Source organism: Phodopus roborovskii, unplaced genomic scaffold, assembly GCF_943737965.1.
Source record: "Phodopus roborovskii unplaced genomic scaffold, PHOROB, whole genome shotgun sequence".
Taxonomy (NCBI): domain Eukaryota; kingdom Metazoa; phylum Chordata; class Mammalia; order Rodentia; family Cricetidae; genus Phodopus; species Phodopus roborovskii.
Genome location: NW_026126616.1, coordinates 1318814 through 1340661, shown reverse-complemented (window position 1 = coordinate 1340661; position 21848 = coordinate 1318814). Strand labels below are relative to the sequence as shown.

The following is a 21848-nucleotide window of genomic DNA, read 5'->3' as shown; positions in this document are numbered from 1 at the left end:
CTGGCCTCGAACTCTCAGAGATCCACCTGCCTCAGCTTCCTGAGTGCTGGGATTAAATGCCTAGCAATCCCACGCTTTCTTGCTGTGTAATTTTAGGCAAGTTACTTACTCTCTCTGCGGTCCGTGTAAAGGCGGCTATAATATGGTACGTATTTTCCAGAATTATTCTGATAATTGAATATAATTTGTTTAAATACTTAGAACGGTGGCTCATTCGTAGTGGTGCTCAATAAACCTCACCCATCATTAATATTACTCTTATTCCCAAGGCAAGTCAGAAGCCCAAGAATCCAACACTAGACAGATCACTGAGCGCAGGCAGGCAAGGATGGCCTTGGCTGGCCAGGGCCTGCTCTGTAAGCCACATTCTTTTTGTCCGAGGTAAGCTAACTCATGCCCTGAGTCAGCCAGCGGGCAGAAAACCAGGGTGTAGGCAGGCCTGGAGGGAAGTTAGGAACTATGTGGCTCATGTCTCTGTGACATCATGCCTGTAATGAAGAGGGCAGAGTAGGGCTGGCAAGTGCAGGGCTGTGGGGGCCAAAGTATAGGAGCACAACCCCCAGAGGACCCCACACACCTTTGCTTACATGCCACACAATACGCCTTGCCAGAGGCTGTGGAAGCTGCCGTTACACAAAAACTGCCAATTCCGTCCTCCTGGGCCTGCCTGCCTGCCTACCTGCCAAGCTACTAGCAAGTTCTATGGGTAATTCAGGTCGCCTTTGCTGCCACCGCCCGCCATCTTCCCCCCCCCCCCCCGTGCATCCCTCTGAGTGGGGTAGACAGCTCCTGGCCAGTGTAATGCCCCTTCCCAGTCTCTTCTGGCCAGAGTTGGTCAGCATCAAGGCTGGGAAAGAACTGGATTCCTCCTCAGAGTCTCCTGAGCCTGCTCCAGCCGTTGTGTGCCAGTGCCAGCGGTCACCATCTTCTAGTCATGGCAACACCCCCCCCCCCTCCAGCAAGCAGCTCTCTTCCGGCCTACACGGTGGTCACTGTGATCTTCCCAAAATACGTTTCGGGTGCTCAACACTTCTGAAAGATCCATTTTGTTCCGTAGCCTCCAAGGAAGGTGCCTTCCACGACCCTTCCTGGGGTCCACGCTCTGGTCCTCAGCACACCTGACAGGACCTGTTGCCCTTTGTCTCTGTCTTTAAAACCCAGTCCTGGTACCACTGCCAGCCCCCCCCCACCCCACAGATCAAGCCACATAACTGTCACCCACATTCAGAGGGCCTAGTTCGGTTCCACGCAGGCCCCCCAGCTGTCAATCCATGTCTGTGAGCTCCCACTAGCGTGTGTCAGCCGTGGTTTTCCCATCATGCTCTTGTGCCCCCCCCCCCTTGTTCATATGATCCCTTCTCCCTCTCTTCCCCTGAACTCCGGGAGCTTGGCCCAGTGCTTGGCTGTGGGTCACTGCCCGGTGCAAGAGCTGGGTTTCTGAAACCCATTCACTTTGGGGGATACCTTGCTTTGATTCAGGGGGCGGGGGCTTGGTCCTGCCCTCAACTTTTAATGAGACAGTGTCACTGAGGTCTGCAGCAGTGGCAGCTATTGCTTTTCAACTAAACCTTTTTATTGAAGGAAACGGCACAAGCTGTCACCGCTGTGTGTTCTCTCCGTCGTGAACTTCCACAAACACACTCTTACGGTCGGCCTCTAGGCAACACGGATTTGAAACTTTCATTGACTTGCATTCGGACAGCACTATTTTTGAACCTGAGTGTCACCTCCTGAATGACACAGGCTTTGACATCCTCCCACTCCATCGTGTAACAGGCATGCTATATAACCTAATCGGGGCCAGGCTGTCTCCCCTCTCAGGCTAAGCAGGGCACGCCAAGGATGAGAAGGATCCATTGCCAGCCTGAGTTGTGCCTGTCCAGCACCGGCCTGGCCTGAACCTCACACAGTCCTTTTCTATCATCCCGGTCCTGGGAGGGCAGCCCATCCTATCCCACACCTTTTACTTGGCATAATGGATGTAATCTGGCTAGCAACATCTGTGTACCAATCTCACCCACCTACAGATCACCTCTGCCCCAAGTTTTAGTGGTCAAGGACCCTGCCCAGGACCCCAGGCGCTCCCAGTGGCGGTGGCAGCTCTCCTCCCTGGAGGCAGAATTCTCACCGTCATCTAATGCACCCTAGCATTTTGTCCAGCGAGGCTTTGACAGGCCTGGCCATTCGGTCTCTGACTTCAAACTCACGAGGGCATGAGGAGCTTGTCCTCAACCCCTTTGGCTGCCAAAGCTTTTCATCCACCATCGCAGAGGGTGTGCTGGAGCTGCGTGTGGGTGGAGGGCTTCTGAGCAAGACACTGCTGCGTGTGAGGTTACCATCAACTTCCCGAGATGCCCTCCGGGTTAGGACTCAGTAGCGGCCTGAGCAAGAAGAAGCGATTACACACGGAAGTCAACCAGGGCCTGGGGAGAGCAATAGGAAGGAGTACCGTTATCCCATTTCACTCACGAGGAATCTGAGGCCCAGAAAGAGGATGCAATTTTCAGAGCCAGGATTCGAACACACTTCAGCCTTCAGCCTGGCAATCGGCGCTGCCCCTTCTCCGCGCCCCGTGACCTGAACGCGGCACGTGCTGGTCCCTTGCCCCCTCCCACCATTGTCCCACTCGGCGCGGCTCGGGGGGCTTCCCGGAGGCCCGCGGTGGGCAGGCCTGGGGTCGCGGGCAAGAAGCGCACCCGGCACGGCGGGAGGGACCCGGGCGATCCGCCCCTGCGCCGCCGGCGCTGCCTCTGTCCATGGTCAAAGCAGCGGGGTAATCCGCCTTTCTCTTCCGCCCGCCGGAGCCCATTCATATTCTAATCACAGCGTGGCCAGCCCGCGAGCGGCCACTTTCCCGGGGCGGCGGGAGCCACCCCCCTCCACTTGCGGTCCGCCAGCCCGGGCCCCCCTCTCCCGCACTTTCATCTGCCCTGGGGAGGGGTCCCTGGGAAAGCCGCGTCCCCAGCTCGGACGCCGGGACTTCTCACCAACTCAGCTGAGGACTGTGGGGGACCGAGAGGGTGGCGGAGGGGGGCGCGGGGGACCTGGGAAGAGGGAGGGACCGGGACGCAGACAGACTGACATACAGGGTTATGGGAAGAGGCGAGGGTGGGGGTGGGGGTCCCAGAGATTCCTAGGGAGAGACAAAGAGACACACAGCCAAAGGGAAAACGGAGACAGAGACAGAGAGGCACGGAGACCTGGAGAGACCCGTAGGGTGCCAGGCAAGGGTTACAAAAGTTGTGGAGGAGGAGAGCCATATCCCCATCCCTCGCTGCCAAGCGTCCTTCTTGTTCCTCAGACTGGAGATGGGAACCTAAGGCTTCAGTTTCCCCTTCCCCACCCCCGAGCCCCACGCATGTCCGCGGATCTGCGTGGGAGAAACTCGAGACATACTCCTCCTGCTTTGCTCCAGGGCCCCTACTCAAAATCGAACTCAAGACGGAAACGGGACGTGTCTCAAGGGGAGAGAAAAAAGGAGTTGGGCCCACTCGTGAAGGAGACTCCTAGGGCCGGGGCACCTTCTGCACCCCCCTCTCCATGGCTGCACCGCGCGGGGCCCGGGCGCGGGAGGGCTGAGGGGGGGGCAGATCTAAGCCAATTTTGATTTCGCCTATAATGAGTGCCGGGCTAAGGCTGGAGAAGGCCTCTGGAACTTTAAATAAGAAAAACGTTGCTAATGCTATAATAGAAGGGGGAAGTCGGAGGGCTGGGATTGCGTCGCTCTGAGCCCCCCTTTTCGGAGGCGGCTTTTCTTATTCAAAACAGGCCCACAATGGGCTTCACAGTGCGCCTCGCCACGGCCCCATCTGACGAGCGGCCATTCATCAGGCCCGCTGGCCTATCAATGACATTGCTCCCATCGGGGCTCCTATAAAATGATGTTTTTTCCCATGAAACATCCGCAAACATTTTGACGGGTTTGGCTTTGCCCGACTGGATTACTGAGTGTCCCCTCGCTCGCTCGCTCGCTCTCTCGCTCTCTCCCTCTGCTCCAGCTTGCTTCCTTCCCTCGCTTCTTTGCCTCCTTCCCTTTTCTTTCGTCTGGTTCTTTCTTCCCCCCCTTTATCCTTTTGCCCCCTCACCCATCGGCTCCCTCTCTCTCTTGCTACCCATTCCTTCCTCTCTCCTTCCCTCCCTTCCTCCCTGGGCATCTCTAGCACAGGGGGATCCCCAAATATCAGGACTTTTGGGGGGCGTCTGTGCTGTCCATGGGAAGAGCATGCATTGTGGGTTACTGGAGGAACCCGACATGGATTCCACAGGTTAGTCTTGGTGGGACTTGGTGGGAGATATTGGGGGAAGGAACAGGGAAAGGGGGGGGACTTCAAGAGCTGCAAAAAGTTCAGGCGGGTCAACTTGACAGTGGGGTCCCAGGAGAGAAGGAGTGTCGAAGTTTTCGGTCCAGCGCTAAGTGTTTAAGTGGATGCATGGAAGTGTGTGGTGCGTGTAAATGCGTGTGTGCGCGTGCGCGCACGCTGAGGAGCGCGCTTTCACTTGGACATAAAGTTGTATAAAGATGCTCTCTGGCCTGCGGCGAGCTCGAGGTGCTCTTGCATGCAGGAACTTTGCGATCCAGCCTCCCCCTCCCAGGCCCAGCCGCTGCTCCGACTTTGGGCAGGGTAGTGGTGTGCTCAGGGTCTAGGGTGAGGGCCGGGAACGTTCCAAAGGCGGGGGAGAGCGACCGCGTCTCACCGCGCGCGGGAGGTGGAGGCTATTGCTGCAGGAGCCGCGCAGCTGGAGGGAGTGGTGGCGGCGAACCCGGTGGTCCTGGGGCATTCGTAGCTTTGGGCTGTTAGAGATGGGAGCCCAGGACTGTAGCCTCAAGGCCGCCAAGAGGCAACCCAGTAGCAGCTGGCTCCACACGGAGGCTGTAACCTAGTTGAGGGGAAAGCAGAATACAAAGCATCACTAGAGGCCTGAGTTCTGGCATTGAGTTCTGTGAACTGCCCTTTGGTTAGAGGGCTTTGTGGTGGATATCAGGCTCTAGGGTCGCCATGGTTCACAACAGAAGGGAAGGCACGGAATTTCTTAACAACGAAAACACGCAGCATCTCCGTGCAGTCTCCGTCAGTCAGCTTCTATGCCTAGAATCTTTGGGAACCCGCCACACTTCTAAATCTCAATTACTTTTCCTATGTCCTGTCCATGTAGAAGTTCTCAAAAAGTTTACTCTCTCCCCTAGGCCTGGTCTCTCCACCAAGCCATTTCCAATCCCTGCTGGGCCACAGCTTCGGAGTTTCTCGGGTGTGATAGAGGCAGCCTGAACAGAGAGGTGACCGTTTCACTGAAACTTGGGAGAATGTGAGGGAATCAAAACTGAGCAACAAGTGTCTACTGGCCTCAGCTGTGCCCCGACACACATAACTTACAAGTAAACATCACACACAGCTCTTCCACTCCACCCACCCCTAGGCAGGTTGTAAAAAGATATATGATGTGCTAAACCATTTAGATATCTTCCCAGACGTAGTCCTTGGTTCTAGGAGGTAGGCTTCAGGCCTCTCCTGGCCTACATTGCAGACCACGGACCCAGGGGTATCAGCGGCAACCAGAGTACTTTTCTGGCTCCGACGCAGTCAAGCCCTCAGGTTCCCCCAGGGTGACTGTGAGCCTCCAGGCAGTGATTAAAGCCCAAGCCTCGGAAGTCCTGCTTATCTTCGAGCACACGCAGAGGCAATAAGCTATCTTCCCTGGGTAGTGCACTGGGCTGCGCAGCTCCTTGGGCCCGTCGTGGTCTTCTCCACATCCCAGTAGTGCTGGTCCGGGAGAGGGAAGAGCAAAACTTTGCTTCAACATTTTTATTTATTTATTTTTTTAACCCAAAGAAAACTTAAGACCCACAACATTAAAAATGAATGTATTTAACCAAATTAAACCCATTTATACAGAATCAATGGCCCAGGATCTTCAAGGGGTCCGCACACGAGGCCTTCCTCCTGCCCCAAATCAGACATGTCCTAACTGGCTTTTAGATCATCCCACCACAAGTCCTTGCTTGGTGCTGTAGAATTGTGGATGTGTCCTAGTTTTAATCCCGGATTATTAAGTGTTTGTGGGGGCACTGGTCACCTCCGCCCCAACTGCAAACATCCCAAATGGGTTATGAAACCCCAGTACCCCCCTCCCCTCTCGTACCTAAGAGATATCCCTAGATCACACTCCTGAACTCAAAATCAAAAGTTTTGGTTAATGGCAGCAATTGAGAAGTCATTCCAGGCACACCAGGTGACATTTCACATGCAAAACTCCGGACAAGCGAAGTGCGGCGGGGCGAGGTCCGATCCAGGAGCCTTCTTTCGCCTCCCTTCCAGAGAATTAATCCAATTAGTCTTTCTTCTGAGTTTCTCTTGTTATGTAAAAGGTTCCTTCCCCTCCCTGGGCGTGCAGAGGCCAGCGCTCCACCGGCCAATTCGAGTCTGTTCCCCTGGAGTAAGGTTGCGCTCGGCTAGAAACACGAAATCAGTTATTTCATTTTTAACGGGCTCAAACAACAGGCTCACAGCAGTTGCTGGAGCGAAGTCCGGAGCATCCAAGTTCAGAGGGGGCCGGCAAGCCGAAGCTACGGTCTCTGCTTTTTAAAGGGGAAATTCCTGCAAAGTGCCTGGGGCATGGGAGAACGGTTTTGCAGGGGCCGGGGCTCTAGTGGCCTGCTTTAGGCCCACTTCAGCGTGACCTGCGGAAACTCACCCCTTTGTTCCGCGCATCGAGCTGGTAATATATTCCTTGAGTTTTTCCAAAATACACTACAAGTGTGGGGCCAAGACAATGGTCCCGTCGGGGGAGGCCCCGGAGCCGGCGCGCGCCTCCTGGATCCTCGGGGCTCTCAGGTTTTTTAACAGGACAAAGCAAAGCAAAGCCCCTATAGGATGGGACTCTGGCGGCTTCGCCAAGCTCTGCCGGGCTGCTAAGGCAGCTGGTGCGCTCAGGATCCATCGACGTGCTGGCGCATAGGGACTGGCTTTACAGTTAGCACCAGCACACTCGACCCACTGGCCTCAAAGTGGGTTCTCGGGCCGGTTTGGCCCCCATCCACTCTCTACTGGGCCGCTGGAGGTGGCTACTTGTTCGTGGCTATTCCGTTATGGTTCCAGATACCCCTACATAGAGCCTCGCTGTTCAGCTGCTCCTTACTTAGAGATTCGAGAATGAACATGGAAAAGTGGATAGAATTTTCGGCCACCAAGAACTTGTGCAAAGTGGGGATGGGACAGGTTTGTCGCCTACGCGTCAAAAGGGCTGTTTCTTGTTAGACGGGATGGATAGTTCGTTAGAGAGGTGCAATCGCTCCAACTGGAAGCTTCTAACTCTACCCAGTTCCCCCACATCCTGCGCTTCCAAAACTCAGAACCGGGGCGTCAAAGATTCTCGAATTGTACCTAAATGTCTGGGGCCCAGTAGTAGGAAAACACTGCTCTGCAGGGGTGACCTGGTACTAGGTCCAGCCTACTTTCACTGGGTCCTAAGGTGAGATATCCTGGGGCCTTAGGTTTTTGCCCATGGGGTAAAGAGGCCCCAGAGAGACAGGCCTGTAACCCCCTGCATCTTCCCGGAGGAGAAGCTCTGGGGTAAGTAGAAGTAGCCTCCTTGTGCAGCCCGGATGGCTCAATGCAGGACTCAGCAAGAGATGTGAGCCTAGCGCTTATGATAAGCCAGTCTCACTCTTCCTAGACGTGCGGGCGTGTGCGAGCGCGTGCGTGTGCATGTGCGTGTGTGTGCATGTGCGCGCGCGTGTGCGTGCATGTGCGTGTGCCTCTGTGTGTGTGTGTGTAGCCCGGGAGGTGGACTTGCATGATCCCACTCTGGCCACCTGCTAGCATCTGAGCTTGGCAACAGAGTCGAGTGGGTATCGCATGGTCCACGGATCCCTGATACCCGGGATTGCAGTCTTGGGCCATGCGGCCCCCCAGTTCACAGGCCTGACTCCACAGGCCTGCGGGCTCGCTATTATCCCAGGCGGGCCGTGGATAGCGCACTTTCCCAGCGCGATACCCAGAGACCGGGAAAAGTTAGCCAGGGCTGCTGCGAGGCTCAGGCCTGGGATCTGAACAGCCACCGCCCCCAACCCCCTACCCCCAGTGCGTCGCCATGGAGACTGCTGGAAGTTGGTGGTGGAAAACACACCCGGCGCAAAGCAAAATATTATGAGTGCAGTTGGGGTGACTTCAGGGGGGCGGGGGACCCGAGGGCATGAGCGGGAGCCAGAGGCGGACAACAAAGGACCCAGAGCAAGGAGGGAGAGGAGTTTGTTTGGGGCCTCCCGGGCACTGTGTGAGTGCTGGACCGTCCTGCTTCCCAGAGGGGCCAAAGTCTCTAATTTCTCTCCAGCAGCTACACCTTTTCTCAGCCGGCTTGTGCAGCCTTGCTCCCACCCGGCCTCTCCGGGTCCTCTTCCAGCCTCCCTCCTGGTCCTGAGTGAGGAGCCAGCTGGGCAGTGTGCCCGCCTCCCCAAGAGCCACAGGCTAGCCAGCATAAAGGGTTTTGGCTTTTCTTCCCTACGACCTGTGGGTCGCCCAGGAGGAATTTTCTCATGGTGCTCCTCGCACTGGATCTGAAAAGGTGATGGACTCAGTACCTGACCAGACATCTAGGAGGTGGAGAGGGTATCCTATCTGGCAGTTCCCTACCCCTCACAGGCCTTCTTCATGTGGTCAAAGCACTTGAGTTACCATTCTGGTGCAGCCATTTGTAACTGACTTTAGGTCAACCAAGCCCTTCCCAGACTGTGTCTCCACCTGTGAAAAGATCCGCCAACAGCTCAGCCTGGGAATTCCCCAACAAGTTAGGCTCTCTTCCAGGCTTGGCTTTAAGACAGTATCCAGAAAGCAATACTTGAGGCTGTTGTGTTAGCCCTGTCTGAGCTATGCTGCGCAGAACTAGTCTAAACCACGCGGGAGTCAGTTGGGAATTTACTAGTCAAGAACCTTGGATAACTCATTTTAAAAGACCATCAACTTCCTTCCTCAGTGTCAGCCTGAGGTGTTTTCTTATGGACTCCCAACTCCCTGCCTCCTGGAAGGGTTTACCAAAGGGCACTAGATTGTACAGGAGCTGTATTCAGTGCCAACAGGGACTCTAGCAGAGGGCCTGACATATGTTGGAGAGGAACACACAAGCCCTTGTTCCAAAAATCGCTATCAAAGGAAAACCACGCTCTAGTTTGCTTTCTTGCATCTCCAACTCCCCTGATGACAGTTTGGGCAAAGGAGCCTTTTCCTTTGTTTGAGTCTGTTGACAAGTCCATAAATATGGGGTAGATATAAAGATGTCTATATCTGAGTATGGACTACCCTGTAATTCCAGCATTCTGGGGCCATAATCAAGAGGATGGCTGTGAGTCTGAGGCCATCCTGGGCTAAATAAAAAAAAAAAAAATACCCTGCCAGGGATACTTAACAAGACATTGTCTCCAAAAGAAACAAAATAGCTGTGTTCTTGCTAATATTGTGTTACTCAGTGACATACCTGTATCCGTGTGTCTGATGACACACACAGCATGCGACACCTACCAGATACTTTTGTCTGTGGAGTGGCTTCAGGGACACGGGTCCTCACAAGTTCTGCATGGGGGGGGCAGTGGGGAGGCGTGTTGCGAATGGTGGTCCCTTTCTGTCCACACTTGTTGCTGTGGTTCTAAGACAAGCTGCTGTGTTCTCCATGCTTGTTACTGGCAGAGCGGAGAAGATCTAAAGTGATGATGTCACAAACCAGAATGCTGGGAGGCCAGAGCTTCACTTCTCCCAAGCCCCCGACTGCCCATCCTACATGTTCTACAGGTCTCTTGGGACCCTCTTCGGCTGCCCCTCTAGGGGTCCCGAAACTCTTCAGGACGGAAAAGGTGGGCAAGATCTCTGCCATGGCTTCCACCCTCCCCCTTCTCCTTACAGGCTTGTGGTCAGATGAGGGTTTCAGTGAGACAGGCTGAACTAAGAGACTGGCTGTTGCCAGGTGAAAGTTTCATAGTTCTAAGGGTTTCACTCTGTCTCAGCTAGTTGGGTGGCAGACCCTGGGGACACCAAGGCCACAGACCCTGCTGTCAAGGATTTCAGAGTCTGTGTTGCAAGACAAACTGTGAATACATTGAGAGTGGCTGTAAGGGACATAGGGGTTGTCCTAGAATTCAGAGGCAAGGGTGATGTCAGGTGGCAACACCATAGCAGGCATGACTCCATTCGCAGCTTAAATCTCTGTGGAGTCCCCTGCGGGATGAAGCAGGTGAGGTTACTGCTGCTGGCGGCAGTAACAGGAAGGGCCAGGCGTGAGGGGCGGTTGCTCCGTCTCCTGGCCCACCATCTTGGTCAGCCTCCTGTGTAGTTTTACACGGAAGCAAAGGGTAAATTTTGCCTTTAGGTGGATCTGACACCCTCTTGGTGGGAGCAAAGTGGGTGAACGAGTAAGGAGAATCAGGGGCTGTTTGCTCTGGGTGAGGGAAAAGTATTGCGCAGTTGGTTGAGTTCTGCATGGAAGAGGAATTTAGATAATAGCTATAGCTGTACGATAGTGGCTGAACATTGGTCTCAATCACAGGACAGTCTTTCATTCATTCATTCATTCATTCATTCATTCATTCATTCAAGACAACCACGTCTCCCGTGTATCTGTCATTTTGTTAGATACAGTGTTTAGCTGCTTCTCTAGAGCATAAATTTGAAACAAGTGAATGAATGAATGAATGGGAAAATCCAGCAAGGGAGAAACATGAAGGAAAACCCTGTCTGAACTAATGACAGTGCTCTCAAGCTAAAAGTAAGAGCGGCAGCCTACGGGCTTTAGACACAGCTGTGGCTGGTGACTTTCTGTGCCCCAGAAGCTGCCCTGGTAAGGGAAACAGTGCCTCTGCCTCATGGATTGGTTACACAGGGTCCACTGCTTTCTGCAAATACTAAGTGGAAACTTAAAAAAAAGTAAACAAAAAAATTAAAAAGGCCTAAGGTTAAAATAGCTTTCTTTACCGTACAGTTATTATTTTTCTTTATTGCTGTTAATCTCATACTGTGACTAATTTACACATTAAACTTTGGCATAGTTGTGCATGTAGAGGGAGCAGAAAAAGTACATACAGGTGCTGTCTGTGGTTCTGGGCTTACGCTGGAGTCTTGGAAGAGATCCCTAGTAGATGGGGGAGGGGCCTTCTGTATCCTTGGAAAAATACCTCATTTTGAGACAGAGTCTCACTGTGTAGTCCTCACTGGCCTACAATTCACTTTGTAGACCAAGTTGGCCTTGGATACAGAGATGCCCCTGCCTCTGCCTCCTGAGTTCTGAGAGATTAAAGATGCGTGCCATCAGGCCCTGCACTATTAATTGAATTTCAAAATGTACTTTTAATTTATTTTTTATTATTCTGGGGAGATGGGGTGTCCATGCACCACAGTGGATGTGCAAAGGCCAACGGACAATTCTTTGGGTGTTTCTGGTCTCTTTCCATTTTTTTTATAAGTGTTCTGGGGATCTAACTCAGGTCATCAGACTCATATGGATGGCACCTTTATCAATTGAACTGTCTCCTTGCCAGCCCTGAAATACCTGTGTATGTTATTATCCACTCTGTTTTAAGCAATGACAGTCCATCCATCCAGGGGACAAAGGCATGACGAGAGGGTGGCAGAGGGTATTGCAGACAACCTATAGTAATCAATTGTTTGTCTCTGAGTGCCAGGCCATTCAAAAATGATTTCAACTCTTTTTTTATTTTTTTATGAAGAAGATGGTGATGGGAAGAATTAGCCAGTGAAGCATATACCATTTTAGCCTAAGCAAAGAATGCTTTTTCTCATCCCAAATGTTATAACCTTTCAAACCATGGAGGTAAACTTTTAATTTACTGCTGAAAAAGGTAGAGATATAAGGGAAGGATTCATGTCTTTTCTATGGATAAGAAGTGCACTTTTGTCTTTGGAATTCATTTGAAGTTTAGTTGGCATGGCTTCATCTCTGACAATGCCCTAGCTGCATTTGTAGAGACCACAGAAAAAGTCAGCCAGGAAAACATGGGCTATTAAACAAGGTGATGACACTTTCGGTCTTTAGGTAACTTTAAATAAACAGTATGTATCAGGCCCATTGTCACAGATATGCGTTAAAATGAGATGTCAGGTATATAACAGGACTTAGTGGGAAGAGTATGGGATTTGGAGCCTCTGGATAGACCGAAGTTTAAATCCTTGTCAGAGAGTTTCTAACGATGACATACCTTCTCCAAGCCCCCGTGTCTTCATTTGTAAAGCTGGCTTGTGCCTAGGGTTCCTATGAAAGTCCAAATAGTCAAACTACTCAGCCAATGCCAGACCCTGATATTATTAACCATGCCCTGGCCCACCTATGCTTAATTCTTGGTATCTAGTTGGAAAATTAGGACAGGATTCCTGGAAAGAGTTTAAACTGCCTCAATGGGCAGGGATGCTTGCTGGATACACATGGCCTCTATTGTGTTTTTCTTTATTAGAGAGGATATTTTTGATGAGAGGGATGGAAGCCAGGACCTCAGGCATGCTCTGCCATTGAGCTCTGTCTCGGGCCTGGTATAATATCAGGGGAGCTCCTTCTTTTCAGAAGGGCTTAGACTCAGGGATTCATTTCACCTTTACTTCCATACCTTTCCCACGACATAAAAAGGGCATTCCATGGTGGTGTTCGCTGTGATTTCATCCCTGTATCCATCCCTCAAGCTATAAAGGAAGTAGAAACCCCGTCGTTGTAGAGGCAACAGCTGCTGACTTGGGTTCAGGTCCTGAGAAAGAGATCTGGGGATGCTTGGAGGAGATGTACTCTGGACACTCTGCAGAAAGTCCCCAGTAACCCCCGTACTTTTCTGGTTCTGGAACGAGCCACCTCTGATCCAGTCTTGGTTCTCCTCTACCCTGCCCCCTCCGGCTTGCAGACCTCACTTGTTTAAAGACTAAATCATTTTGTGTGGCTTCCAGAAAGTCTAGTCCTTCAAAGAGATTTCATCAAGGAAAGAAAAGATTGACTTCTCTTGCCCTTCCTGCAATGTGTGTGTGTGATGCATCCCCAAGTGTGTGCGTATGTCTACATACCCTTGTAGGAGAGGCCTGAGGGAGGCCTTAGGTGTCCTGCTCTATCACTGTCTGTCTTCCTTGAGACAGGGTCTCTCCCTGGATCTCCATCTAGGATAGCAATTCACAAGCTCCAGCAGGCCTCAAGTCTCCACCTCACACAGCAATAGGGTTACAAGCTCATGGGTGGACACATTTATTGGGATTTGAACTCAGGTCCTTTGCTCATGCAGTAAGCACTCTTACCTTCTGAGCCACCTCCCCAGCATGCATATGCATGCAAATTAATTTACATATATTATATATTTAATACGGGAACAAAAGTGACCATTTGTTCTGTTTCTGTCTTTGTAATTTGATTTTTACCCAAATTGTGGGTTTTGCTGTTAAAAACAAGGGAGTCAGAAGGACAGGCAGATACAGAGAGATCATAAATAACATAAAAGAGTGAAATGCAGCCATACGCTTTCATCTGAATTTGATCCAAATTTAGGCACCCAGGAGAGCATTAACCCATGCTAGAAAGTTAGCTGGTTTCTGTTGTATTATATTTGACCATTAGAATAGGAATTAGTTTTTTTTTTTTTAAATTTCACCTATTTATAGATTTTTTAAAAATTATGTCTATGAATATTTTGCCTGCATGCATGTATGCTTTGCATTATGTGTATGCCTGGTGCCTGTGGAGTCAGAAGAGCGTATCAGATCCACAAACCTGTAGTCACAGGCAGTTGTGAGCCACCACACAGGCGCTGGGAATTGAAGGTGGGTCCTCTGTAAGAGCAGCCAGTGCTTTTAACTGCTGAGCCATCTCTCCAGACCCAGGAGCAGGGATTCTTTGAACTGTGAGCCTGGATTCTGCTGGTGCACAGCCAATGACTACTGAGCACAGAATCTGCAAACATTAATTCGAAGACACAAGAACGCTTTGGGCACAGGTTGCGGTAGTGAAGGTTAGTTAGTGCCGTAGGTCCTGCCTCCTAAACTAGCATTAGGTGCAGCCTAAGCAACACTGCCGAATCAGCAGGTCTGTACTTCATGTGAGTAGAAAACCACCACTTCATAAGCACTGATGCCCTGAGACCGACGTGGCGGGGAAAAGGCAGCATCAGTCCATGCCAGTGACTGGACTTTTGAGCTGACTTCCAGCAAGGTCATTGATGGAGAATAATTAGTACCTACTAATTATGCCTTCCAGCCAGTGTCTCATTTTGAGGCACAGATGTATCTTGTTGAGAAAATTGTGTCAGTTTGTCTTGAGTCTTACAGGTGCATCTGCCTTAGATGTTGGAAGGGGGATGTGTTTCCTTATGTTAGAATCACAGGATTAATAATTTCTAAAGTGGTCACAAGTGACTTGTTTTGAGTTCTGTGTTATGGTTTTTTTTTCAGGACTGTTAGGCTAAATGTGGGGTGTTGATGCACTCAACCTGTTTATAGCTTATGTGTTGAATCTAAATGTTCACAAGGAGCAAAGTTCCTTTGAGCAATTAGGATTTCATAGATCTCTAGAACTGGACGCGTGTTATAAATTCAAACTTCCTAACTATGGAAGTGATTGATCGAACATTTCCCCATTTACACTGTGGGTTCAGTTTTGCAGCAGTAATCTAGGCTGAAGGAAGAATTAGTGTCTGCATGAAGTCCTTTTGCTCCACAGGAAAAAGAAAAAGAAAACCAGATCAAACCATTTCATACTGTCCTTAGGTAATAAGTATTTGGGGCAAAATTTCTGTCTCTAAGCATTTTGCTTCTTTAGTCTTCTGTCAAATGCAAACCACAAAACACAAAACACAAAACAATTTCTTCAGAGAGCATGACTTGGCATGATAGAATATACACACATCTGGCTGAGAAAGTTTTGGAAGCTCATGAGGAAGGACTGTTGCAGCCCTCAGCTGAAGCACTGAGCCCTGGAGAATTAAAAGGATGGTTTCTAGCAGCCCACTGGCTGCTGTGAGAGGGTCCTTCGTCATTGAGCTTTCATTTTCAACTCAGTGGGCAGAGTGTATGAGTTTGCTGTAGTTTGGGTGGGGAACCTTTCTACAGATGCCAGGCTTTTAGATTTAAAAAAAGGAAAAGAAGGAGGAGAAGGGAGGAGAATAAGGGAAAGAATAAGATGAGGAGGAGGAGGGAGAGGAGGAGGAGAAGGTAGAAGAGGAGGAGGAGGGAGGAGATGGTGGAGGAGGTAGAGGAGAAGGGGGAGGGAAGGGAGAGGGGGTGGAAGAGAAAGAGGAGGAAGAGGAAGAGAAAGAGGAGGAAGAGAAGGAGGAGGAAGACACCCTTTCCTCTAATCAAGGCTCCATTTATTTGGAAATGTGAAAACCTTGCTGTGGTTGAAAGAATGGCTGCTCTGCCTCATTGGGGCTGTCAGGCTCCAGGCTGCTGGACATTCTCAACCCTGGCTGCCCCGTAGGCACTGCTGAGGGGATGCTGTATGTGGGGAGAGCTGTCTGCACAGACTTCCCCCTGTGTGCACCCAGGGAGCCCTGCACAGCACCTGCTACCCTTGCAGGGCAGAGCTCAGGGCAGGAGGAGGCTTGGTTCAAGACACCCTGTGGAGTCTGGGATCTATTCAAAGTTCCTGGCACTGAGGTTCCTAAAAAGAAAGGAGGACTCTGTGTGAGTGTGTATGGACCTCTGTAGATGCAGAGGAGGGACGTACAAAAGGAGGAAGGGGGGAGGAAGTAGAGGGAAGAGGGGGAAAGGAGGAGGAAGGAGGGGGAGGAAAGATGAGAGGTAAGAAACAACTAGGTTGAAACCATTTTGGCAACTGATTGCAAGGCAACCAGATATTTTCAAAATTGCCAGTTCCCTCTTATTCAAGCAAGCCTCTCTTTGAAACTGGACAGGGAGTGAAAAAAAAATTTCCCGAAACTATGTTAGGTATGTAGACATGGCACCTCACTTCAGTGATCATATTGAATGCATGACATTATTTATCTCCATTTCACAGATGAGGCCACTGAGATTCGGAGGATCTAGGTGACACACCTAGGCCTAACCACAGCATCCTGACATGGCATCCTTCACCCACTAAAACCTTTAAGTGGAAGGAAGACTTTGATGTGCACATTCTAGCTCAGGGCTGTCACTGACTTTCCAAGTCCTTGTAGGGGAGGAGCTGATACTGCAGTTCTTGGGGTACACTGTCATGGGGATCTGGCTGCTCATGGGCACTGGGAGCTGGTGCTGGCAGGAAGCAGCTGAGGATGCTCACCAGTGGCCCTTCCTGAAGGCACCTTAGCAAGCAGTGTGCCTTGCATCTCAGATGATTGTTGGTTCTTGCAGCTGGGTCAGTAGCCCCCTGACTGCCAGTTGCCTTGGTGAATCTGACATCTTACATCCATCATTCAGGGCTTCACACCTACTTACATTAGACAAGCTTTCATGTGGGAAAGGTTCGCTATAAAAACTGTGCTGCTAAAATAAACCACATGTTAAGTGTGTGATTGCAAGACTGGTAGTGTTGGCTTTACATGGTTTATGGTGGCAACAATTGGCTTCACCCAGAGAGGATTTGTGGAGATGCTGAAGAATCCATTTTACAAAAGAGTGTGAGAGTATTTGAAGAAGTATGCAGAAGGGCTCTCCTGGTACTTGGCATGCTGTAAATGATGAAATAAACGGTGACATTGATTTTTACCTGGTAGTGATTTCCGAGACACCCCCTCACTCCCAGGACCATAGAGAAGCAAACAAGTTTAAAAATATGCATTTTTTCCTTACTGTGTTTTGTATTTTGCGATGCTACCTCATGAACCTGTGACCTGGCACAAGCTGTCCTTCCCATTTGTCACTTGGTAAAACCAAGGTTCAGAGGGCTTCATTCACATGCATTCACTTTACACAGCAAGTGATTACCCAAGTCCTGACATCAAAATGGACACTGGCTTTTTTTTTTTTTAAGGATTTATTTGTTTATTATTTATGGGTGTGAAACCTGTATGCTTATGTTTATCCCTTGCATGCAAGATCCTGCAGAGATCAGAAGAGAGTTGGATCCCCCAGAACTGGAATCACAGGCTGTTGTCAGCCAACCCATGTGTGCAGGGAACTGAACTCTGCTCTCTGGAGGGGCAGCCAGTGTTTCATTTGAATCAGACTACCTGCATACCTGTTTTTAAAAAACCTGTAATCAGGGATGGATGGGGCTGTTGGTTTCCCTGCAACAGAGTTCTGGGCCCTTCATTATGTCCCATGGTGTTTTCAGCTACATGGGTATAAAGAGAAGATACTGTCCTGTAGGCGTTGACTTGAAACATCTTCCCTTGACCCTCATGCTTTCCTGGGGCTCACTGTTGCCTGTGCTGTGTCTGCACAGTGAGTAGCACCTGTCAGTGTCTGGCACACATTCAGACCCAGGAGGCATTAACTTAACACAGAAATCCACCTTAATACTACAAGGACAGGGACCATTGGCTTGCCTCCTGGGAAGCTTGACTTGAGGTCTCCTGGGGTCAAGTTCTGGACACTTAAACAACAAATGAAGCCCTACTCATTTGAGCACTTAGTATGTTCCAGGCATGCTACTTATGCCAAGTCATATCTTCCCATCCGTTCCTGTTCTTCTTGTCAGGGAGGAGCAGGGGAATGAGGCACAGCCATTTCTTAGGGGCACAGATGATTTCTCATATCTGTCATAACAACCTCAGGGCAGATGGTTTTCATCAGAGGGAAGTCAAGGTCCAGGAAAGTCTGTAATTTGTCTGTAGCTGCAGAGTTTACCTCTTCAGTGGCAAGGAAATGCTTGTTTTCCTGGTTTTGCAGGCTGTATTCTTTTCAGAATACAAAGAGATCCAAGGACCAAACCAGGAAGATGGCAGCAGGGAACTAAAATGGTAGTTTCATGGGGACACATCCCATCTGTGGACACATGAACTGTAGCCTGGGCAGTAATGAAGACAAAGAAGTACTTTCTAGAAAGGACGGTGCTGTGGGCTGATAGGGGTCTCTTTCCAGCACTGAAAACTGTGATTTTACAATGGATTAGCAGGAAAGAAGGGAGGAAGCATTCTGCCCAGAAGAAGGGTCTGTGTTTTTGGTAGCCTGTCTCAGATGTTGGGTTGAAGTCTTCTTGGGGCTTATGGCCTAGGGTTTTAGGCCATGAGCATCACCTAACAGAAAGGTGGAGACGAAATCTAGACATACTTAAAGGGGTAAAAACATTCAAATACTGCCAAGGATGATTCTGATCTTCTATGCATTTTAATGATGTTGTAATGATAGACACTGAACAATTTTTTTTTATCTGCTGATGTTGGGTAGTAGTAGATATGACCCCCAGAAATGTGGGAGGTGATGAGATTCCTACAGTCTGGGTCTGTGGTTGTTCAGCCCTCATGCTATTCTCTGCTTATAGAAATCTGCTCTGGCATTGGACTTATCCCCTAAGGAGATAGAGTAGAGCTCCTTCCTCCTCTCTGGTCTCAATACAATTTTTTGAGTTGGTATCTGGACAAATACCACTGATGTATCCTGGGTAGGGAGAAGAGTTCCTTATTAATTCTTGCACCATACAAATAATGACCTCAGTGAATCTGTCTACCTGCTTTAGAGTTGTATATACTGAGATTTCCTGAATGGAAACAAGCACAAGGCATTGTCACTGTTTATTCAGTCCCACCCAGGGCCATACCAGGCACACGACGGTGGGCAGGTCAGTGCCACATTCATTGATTGTGTTGGTAAAGAGTTACAACCGTGGTCTACATCTCAGTAGAATGTTCTTAGTTCTATTTGGAGTTCCTGGCATGGATTAGTGATGGGTGTCCATGGCAAAGGAGAGTTATGAATGATCTAGCACAAAATCATAACTTAAGGCATTATGAGGGTTTGGATGCCATTTTATTCGGGAGGGATAGGTAACAGTTGCACATGTTGAGAGTAAACTGTAGATGACATCCTGTCTTAATGTCAAAAGGTTGGACATGCCTGATAGACTGGTGCACGAGGATTGTGAAGTCTCAATTGGTCTTAGTAAAGATTCTCAATATTAAACATGCCCAGTATAGATAGTACCGTCACAGCTATTCTCTATGAACACCTCTTTCTCCAAGCCTCCCATCTAAGGTGGTGTTTAGGCAGTGCCAGACGGAGAATACTGACCAGTGCTTTGCCTATCTCCCTATACCCTACCCTACACAGAAAACGCTGAAAGTTTCCCAACCAGCTACTGAACAAAAGCCAAACTCCTTCACCAGCACCGATTGCAGAGTCAGGCTTGGATGTGTGTGGGCCACAGTATCTTAGACTGCCAGACAGGGCAGGCTCTGTACCTGTGTGCAAAAGGGACACCTAACTATGTGAACAGTGACTGCCAAGGTGCCTGTTAACTTTTTAAAATATTTATTTATTTAATTTATTTTTTGCATTCCAATCCCAGTTCCCCCTCCCTCCTTTCTTCCTGCTCCTCCAACCCCTCTGCTCCCATCTGCTCCACGGAGAAGGTAAGGCCTGCCTTAGGAAGTCTATGAAGTCTGTCCCATCATCTGGTTGAGGCAAGACCAAGGCACCTCTCCACCACCACACCCCTGTGTCTAGGCTGAGCAAGGTATCTCTCCATACAGAAGGGGTTCCACTAAGTCAGTTTGTGCATTGGTGTTAGATCTTGTACCCACTGCCAGAGGCCTCATATATTGTCCCAGTCACACCATTGTCACCTATATTAAGGGAGTCTAGTTCAGTTTTATGCAGGTTCCCCATTTGTCAGACTTGAGTCAGTGATCTCTCACTAGCTCGGGTCAGCTGATTCTGTGGGTTTCCCCATCATGGTCTTGACTCATTTTTTTCATATTTTTGCTCCTCCCTCACTTCAACTGTACTCTAGGAGCTTGGGTCCAGGTTACCTCATTCAGGATGTTTTTTTGTTTGCTTGCTTGTTTGTTTTGTTGTTGTTGTTTTGTTTTTTCCTAGTTCTATCCATTTGCCTGCAGATTTTAGGATGTCATTGCTTTTTACCACTGAGTATAGTACTCCATTGTGTAGTACTCTAGTCTTCAGTTGAGGGGCATCTAAGTTGTTTCCAAGATCTTGCTATTATGAATAATGTTGCTATGAACATAGATGAGCAAATGACCTCCTGGTGTGAATGTGTTTCCTTCGGGTATATGCCCAAAAGGGGTATTGTAAGGTCTTGAGGTAGGATGATCCCTGATTTTCTGAGAAATCACCATACTAATTTCCACAGCAGTAGAAGTTTGCACTCCCACCAGCAATGGAGGAGTGCTCCCTTTTCTCCACATCCTCTCCAGCATAAGCTGTCAGGCTGGATGGAGTGTAGGTCAAAGGTTTTGTGGCTTGGTCAGTGTTTCTGTTTCTCTCTTGGTAGCATGCAAAGACCCTTCCCATACCAAAGACACTGGGATGTAGGGGTGAAGGGTCTGTGTAGGCACTAGCTTGTCTTCTCCGTGTTCAATGAGTTATGTAGGTGTTATCTTCAGCAGTGGGACTTCTGTCAGACTGGGAAGAGCAACTTATTGTCTTAGCAACAGCCTGGGTTGCTTGAGAATTCTCATGGGCCCCCTTTGGCCAACTATTCAATTAGATGAAACCCAGTCCCAGTACTGGAAGCTTCATTTGGTGACAAAAGATGGCTAGTTAGGACTCTGTTTCCTCCATTATTTGGTGATTTCATTTAGATCACTTTCATATATGTATATATTTTAGGAAATGTCTACTGTATTAGGTTTCCATACAACCCTCAACTGCTCCTTAATTTTAGCTGTATCTCCCCATGTTTCCTCCCTCAAACCCCTTTCCTCTCCACACTTGATCATCCCATCCCAGCCTCCCCCAAATCCATACATGATTAACCCTTCTACTTCCCTTTCCTAACAAGGCCTCTCTGTGTGCACTAATCCCTCACTCTATACCCTCCCTCTTGTTCTACAATTGCAGCTTCGTTATCAATGACTTCACAACTAGTATCCACATATAAGCAAATACATACCATGTTTGTTTTTTGGGGTCTGACTTTCCTCACACAGGATGATTCTTTTCTAGTTCTATCCATTTGCGTGCAAATTTCATGATGTTATTTTTGACAGTTGAGTAATATTCCATTCTGTAAATGTACATTTTCTTAAGCATTCTTTGGTTGAGGGGCATCTAGGTTGTTTCCAATTTCTGATTATTATGAATAGAGCAGCAATGCACATGGCTGAACAAGTGTCTATGGGATAGGATGAACCATCCTTTGGGTATATGCCCAAGCGTGGTATTTTGAGGTAGATTGGTTCCCATCTACCTGAGGAACCACCATACTGATTTCCTCAGTGGCTGTACAAGTTTACACTCCCACCTTCAGTGGATGAGTTCCTGTTACTCCACATCAGAGGACAACTTAAAGAGTTGGTTCCCTCAGTCACACAAGCCCTGGGAACTGAACTGGGGTCTTCAGGTTTTACAGCAGGCCCGACCTGTCAGTTTCTTGAGTGTGTTCTTCTGCCTGCTTCGGGGACTTTGAACATGCCGCTCCTCCAGGACCTCTGTTTCTCCCTGTGCTGTATTCACACCTGTCCCCTCTTTCACAGAGCCTTGTCAGCTCCTTAGCACAGAGAGTTACATCTTTTATTGTGTGATTATCTACAGCTGAGCTAAAAGTCCAGCCTTCTGTGAAGATACTGTGTCTGTGGTGTGTGGCCAACACCAGGCTCATGATGCTCTACAGTGAGCTGACAGGTAAACAGTGGGGTGGATGAGTATAAGTCCCTTCATAGCTCCCCTTTGGGAGCCTGTGTGGTTCACGCCATGCTCAGAAAGCTGCAGAGAGCATTCCATGGCTTCTTAGGTCATTGTGATAAATGTGAAGTTCTATCCTTGGCTACCAAG

The 21848-nt window shown here is 49.4% G+C and overlaps 1 protein-coding gene across 1 annotated transcript in view; it reads left to right on the top strand.

Annotated features, from left to right (window-relative positions):
* The first annotated feature begins 9730 nt into the window (after positions 1-9730).
* Rfx4 (regulatory factor X4) overlaps positions 9731-21848 on the top strand; it is a 128583-nt gene continuing 116465 nt past the window's right edge. Inside the window, exon 1 of the mRNA XM_051206210.1 lies at positions 9731-9838. Coding sequence (XP_051062167.1) covers positions 9766-9838 — 73 coding nt within the window. The 5' untranslated portion in view covers positions 9731-9765. The remainder of the gene's footprint in view (positions 9839-21848) is intronic.